Source organism: Antennarius striatus, chromosome 2 (genome assembly GCF_040054535.1).
Source record: "Antennarius striatus isolate MH-2024 chromosome 2, ASM4005453v1, whole genome shotgun sequence".
NCBI lineage: Eukaryota > Metazoa > Chordata > Actinopteri > Lophiiformes > Antennariidae > Antennarius > Antennarius striatus.
In genome coordinates this window covers 24,026,592-24,032,579 of record NC_090777.1, presented here as the reverse complement: position 1 = coordinate 24,032,579, position 5,988 = coordinate 24,026,592, and the positions used below count along the sequence as shown (strand labels likewise).

The 5,988-nt window shown below is 42.5% G+C and overlaps 1 protein-coding gene across 1 annotated transcript in view; it reads right to left on the bottom strand.

The window, feature by feature from the left end:
- Positions 1-2,328: 2,328 nt before the first annotated feature.
- LOC137601504 (novel protein similar to vertebrate membrane associated guanylate kinase, WW and PDZ domain containing 1 (MAGI1)) overlaps positions 2,329-5,988 on the bottom strand; it is a 34,368-nt gene continuing 30,708 nt past the window's right edge. Inside the window, exon 17 of the mRNA XM_068323710.1 lies at positions 2,329-5,292. Coding sequence (XP_068179811.1) covers positions 4,220-5,292 — 1,073 coding nt within the window. The 3' untranslated portion in view covers positions 2,329-4,219. The remainder of the gene's footprint in view (positions 5,293-5,988) is intronic.

The window sequence follows — 5,988 nt, the reverse complement described above, 5'->3', positions numbered from 1 at the left end:
CCCTGATATTAGTTCTTTTCAAAAACCGCTTCAAATATATTAACACTTTAAGCTCCTCGACATACAGGGGAAGGGGGGGGTAGGGGGTAATGGGGGGTGATGCTATGTACGACCTACCACTAATTATCAGGCGCTGTCAATCATTACATAACACAGAAAATTCTGCTCCCTCCCACGCTGAATATCCCCGCAGTCTATCATTGTCGCTTTCAACCCATGGCTTCATGTGTCTTCAAGGCACAGAAAGTGAGCAGAGGCTCCTCAAAAGGTCCCAACCCTCCCCCCCGGGTCCGACAAAACTACATCCTACAACTCCCAATTCTCATCAGTTCCCAAACTGCGTGGGTTTTTGTCATTCGAGAATAAAACACCTCCACGTCACGCCCGATTAATGGGAATGAAACAAGGAACAACAATAATCCAGATTTTTTTTTGTTTTTTTTTTGACAGCCAGAAAGAGTCAATACAGGTTGTTGCAGGTCTTTTAAAGTGTCTAACTTTGGTCTGCGCCGCTTTCAGCACTGATCTGACATCGTTTAAATGAACAGGATGAGTTATTTCCCACTTATCTGAGTTTCTGCCGCATCCTGTCGGTAATCCAAGCTGGAGCGTGACCGCAGACGCTTCTTTTGCGGTGGCGCAGAACCACAGAGAGGTTTTTGCTCCTTGAGCGTTTCAGCTGCAGCGAGGCGTGCGGCTTTTCCACCGAGCGCGTCAAGTTGAACGCAGCGATTAGGGGACTTCCTGTAGCGCCTTTTCAAAATAAAAGATGAGACTGACTGCGGCTAAAAATAAACACTGGATAGCAAGCATTTAGAATCTTGAAATTTAGGGAGAGTAAAACTTTGCATTGTTCCATCATACCTCTATCTTGTCTAAAATGACATAGGAAATACTTCTAATCAGGATTGAGTACTCTAGCTCAGATTTTAAAGTTATTTAAAAAAGTTAAAACAAACAATAAAAAAAATATTTATCTCCATAAAAAGCTAAACAAGGCCGATTAAACAAACCAGTAACTATGTATTATTATTATTATTATTATTATTATTATTATTATTATTATTATTATTATTACTATTGTTACTAAACGTTTTACTAAACGTTTCCTGAATTTCCCTTGGGATCATTAAAGTATATATCTATCTATCTAAAAAGTATTTTGTTAGTTGTTGCTGTTGATACTTATCCATTGCATTAAAATGTTTGATATACAGTACTAACAGATTGACTAATACTAGAATGGACAAATAATTTCCCTACTTGGACCATTAAAATTCATTTCATTTCATGTAATTTCATTGGTTTCAGAATAAAACGTAATGTGTTTACCATTTATGATGGGATTCTAATGCTCTTATGTAATTATCTGGACTAATTTACACGTACAACAAATTGTTTTTAATTTTCTTTTATTTAACCTTTATTTTCATTTGAAATAAAATCTAATTCTCTCAGACACTTTCTTCCATCAACGAGAAAAAAAACTGCTTTACGGTAATTTTATTGTGAAGGTCCGACGGGAACCTAAGCCTCGTTTTGAAACCGGGTAACTTCATGAGAGTCAGAAACCCTGTTGAGGGCCTGTGATTCTGGACGGAGCATGCAGGGAACAGCTGCAACGTAAGAGAGTGATGCTGCCAGCATTTCCATCTGCCATCAACAACATTTCTTGAAACTATAAGGCTTTATTTGAGTCCCTTTTAATTATTTATTTAGGTCCATCTGAGCGCGATGCCGCGTTCCTTGAGTCCAAACCGGCTTTAACAGAAGGCTGCATCTTAGTGCCTGAGATAGCCAGACCTCAGAGCCATGTTATTTATAGTGGCGGCACTTGAGTGCTCATAACCGAGCAGAGGCCGGCTATAGATTCTCCCTCTCTGTGTGTAATGGTACACAGGTGACGCTACCCTGCTGTGACACTAATATCAAACTGAGAGGTGTGTCTGCATAGAAGATGGGGAATTGTTATTGCAAAAAGCAGGTTTAATAATTGATCTGTGGGGAATCATCCGATTGGAATTGGAAGAGTGTTACACCCATTATTCTATTCTTTTTTTCCACAGACGTGAATCTCACATTAAATCCGTATTTCTTAGTTTTCGAGAGCCTTAAAATGATCTCAAATCTCTGGTTCTCTGTGGGTTCTCACATTCACACAGTCTCACACACCTTCCAATTCAAATCCCAGCACCTAAATATACTGCCAATGATTTTGCTGCCATCTGCTGTCCGTTCCAGCTCCCATTCTAGTGATCGGAAAAGCAATTTTAAAAAAAAGAAGAAAAAGAAAGACATGCATGACCACTGAAGAAATTGGTTCAGCCGTTTATTTGGAGTTTTATTAGAATGATATCACAGTCCAGCCATATAATCCTCCTTAGGAAATGAAAGACAAAAAAAAAGAAAAAAAAAAAGAGCATTAGCAAACGTTATAAAATAAGTCTTATATATAGGCTTCTCTGTCACTGCTTGGGGGATACAGTATACAGGTTTGGTCGTTGCAGCTTTCCTTCCGGGCAAACAAACGGGCAGGGCAAACAAAGCAATTCATTTCATTTTATAATGATGGGTTATAACAGTCTGCATCTCGTAATGCTTGTCTTTGAGAATCAAAGTAACAGTGCATTAACATTTAAATACCCACTTTCTGCTGTGAAAATGGTGTGAAGTTGCTTCATACCATTTCCTCTTTAATGGCTTATCTAGAGCAAAGTATCCGAACACCTGAGTATTTCAAAAAGGATAATTTCATAGAAAAATAATGTCTCACAGTTTCCATTCAGCTTGGGTTTTTGTTAAATATAGATATATATTTATAGATATAACAGAATATTTTAAAAAAGAGAGCAAAAAAAAAAAGGATGTGCTATTTTCCTGCCTTAGATTGAACAGAACACTGAGCTTAACATCCTTATTATTTTTATTATTAATTTTATTATTACTTACTTATACTTGGATTTCAAGTGAGGGCCTTATTTGGCTTGTGTGAAATGAAATTAATGGCTGGCCCACCTCTCAAGGAGTAGAAGCCTTAAAGAAAATGTTTTTTCACAGTAATAAAAATCAGTATCTAGGGCAAAGTGGTTTATGTTACCAAGGCAACTGTACGCATCACGACGGACACAGCACTTACACAAATCTGGATAGTGGGTATGTTCTGACGAAACATACTCAGTGAGAAATATGCATACTAGATGCATATTTTTGGCATCTTTTGCTAATTTGTGAAGTGTAGAGAATCGTCATGGTAGAGAATCCTCATCCAGGCTTGAGCAGCATATTATAAAACATTCCATTATGAATAGGACGCGTACAATAGAGCTCAATATAGACACCGATTTCATCTAATTTCTCATCACACCATAATAAATAATACCAATGGCTAACTGTGGTAAGTAATATATAGATATACTGCATACGTTTACATACTGGTGTACATGTATAGGCTTATCATGTATCGCAGTACAGGAATAGAAATCAGGGCTTGTCTCCAGTTAGTCGAACATTTGCAGGTTTTCTCATTTATTTTCCCTAAAGATATTTACAGAATATAGATTTCACACCTGTCCTCAAAGGGGATTTTGCATCACCACAATAAAATATTCAGTAACATGGAACAACATTACGAGTCTAGGCAAGTGTCCACACAAGACAAAGAGGATATGGTACAACCGTGTTTCCTCTCAGACCGGGATGGAGAGGTGCAGTGGACGGGTGATCGTCTTGTACAGTTGCATTATTATTGCTCAGTGTCTCCATGAGGTATAAGTGAATGTCTATGTTGTTTGTTTTGTACAGCGAGGGCATGAAAAATAGCTCCAAGACAGAGATACAGAGCAGCAAGTGAGATAGAATTGCAGGACAACAAGGTGCATGAAATACCTTGTTGCCCTGGAAACGTGGATTATAAATTCACAAATGCTTTGACAGTAAAAACAGGAATGAGGGTGTTTTAGATTAAAAAAAAACAAAAAAAAAAACAAGACCGTTGTTTGTTTCAGTGTAAAAACAGATGTTTGGAACGTAAAGTTCAGATGTGGTATCGACATTTAACTCCAGCCATGAGGTCAGCTGTAAAAAGGCACAAAGAAGATGACTTCAAACTATTACGGATACCGAAGCGACAGAGACGATGTCGGTCGTGTCGGGTCGTTTGGACATGCAGGAAACTACAGGAACCGTTCAGCTGCTGCGTGCTCTAGTTCCCCGCTGTAAGTCAAGAGACGGCGCTTCTTCCTCCTCTCTTCTCCGTCCGCTTCCTCCCCTTCATGACCTGAGCCACCCTCTGCCGGCTGGGCCTGAGCCAGGGCCCCGGCAGCAGCTCGGCCCCGCGCCCGCCCGCCTCTGTGGCGACCATAGAAAGGCCTGAGATGCTGGCGGCAGACGTGGTGTCAGATTGGCTGCCCCCGGAGTCGGACTCGTCTTCCTCCGGCCTCCCTACGGACGGCGAGGAGGCGAGGAAGGTGAAGAGCTCGCTCTGTGACGCAGCATCTGTCGCGGCGGCGCTGGGTAAAGGCCTCTTGATGCGTGCATCGTCGTCTGTCCGATCACCGCGGAGCTCCGTCTCGCTTCCATCATCCCCGGACCACTCCTGCTCCTCCTCCCTCCTCAGCTCCCTGTATTCTGCTGTCACGCCCCAGCCTTCATCATCCTCCACCCCCCACAGCTGTTTGGGTCTGGGAAGCTTCTGGTCAGGACTTGGAACAGGTAGGAAAACATCCTCCTCGCTCTCTTCTTCTTCTTCTCCTCCTCCTCTCTCCAAATTGACCACCTCTGGCTCCTCCTCCATCTTTTCTTCAACTCTTTCTTCAACAGCAGGCTCCTCCCGCTCTTCCTCTCCCTCATTCTCCTCACCCTCTGCCTTCCTCACCCTTTCCTCGCTCCTGCTTTTCTTCTCTCTGCTTTTACTCCTCCCTCGGTCCTTCTCCCTCTTCCTCCCCCTCGCTGTCCCTCTGTCTGTATCGCTATCATAACTCCTGAGAGCATCTCTGGGCAAACTCCGAGTCCCCCCTTTTCTCCTCCTCCTCCTCCTCCTCCTCTCCCTGGCTTCCCGTGAACCCTCTCTCCTTTCAGAGATGGGGCTTCGTATACCCGACTGCAATTCTTCCTCCGAGCTCCTGATTCTCCTTCCCGTCCCTTTCTCCGACTTGCGTCCATCCAACGACCCGCTCCTCTTCTTCTTCTTCTTCTTGGAGCTGTGCCCCTTTTGCCCGGCGGAGTCTAGTGCAGCCAAACCCTGCTCCTCGGGGTGATGCAGGAGGGAGGGGGAGGCGATTCGGTGCTCACGGCCTGGCGTGGCGGTTGGTAGAGGAGGAGAAAACAGAGTGATTAGACAGGTAGTGTTCGAGGAGAACATTTAGAGAGTTTTATGTAATGCGTTACTAAAGCGCTGCGAGGGTGTTTGTTGATTTTTCTGCAGAGGTTCATGAGGTCATCTTGTATAACAACAGCTGCTTTTCTATTTTAGTTCAACCTTCACATTAACCTCAGTAAGAAATATGATACACATCTGATTAGCAGTGAGCTAACACTGTAATTAAACCATTCCTTTCATGAAATCATTCAGTGCGCTCGAAAATAGCAGAAATCTTTTTCTTTTCTTTTTTTTTGTATCCACTTTGATTGGAACGGAAGTCAGTGCACGATTCATTTTTACGCTGTTATGGTTTATAATAAGGATTAGCATACGATGAGGAGGTTCTACACACAGGCTGTGATGCTGTTTGTCTAACAGTGAGATGCGACAGAGAAATGTAGATAGAGAGAAAATGGGAGAACTAACAGGAACCATTACCAACCGCGTATTCTCTGTCCGTCCAATGACATAGAAGCAAGGCTCGCCCAGCTTGGAGTTGGTCATACATAGAGATAAGCTGGAGAGCTCCACTGATTGAGAGAAAGAGGAAAAACAGAGAAGAAAGAGAGGAGCGCAGCAGAAAAGAGAGGAAAATGTAATTTGGGAATCTTAAAAGGTGGGAAACAAAC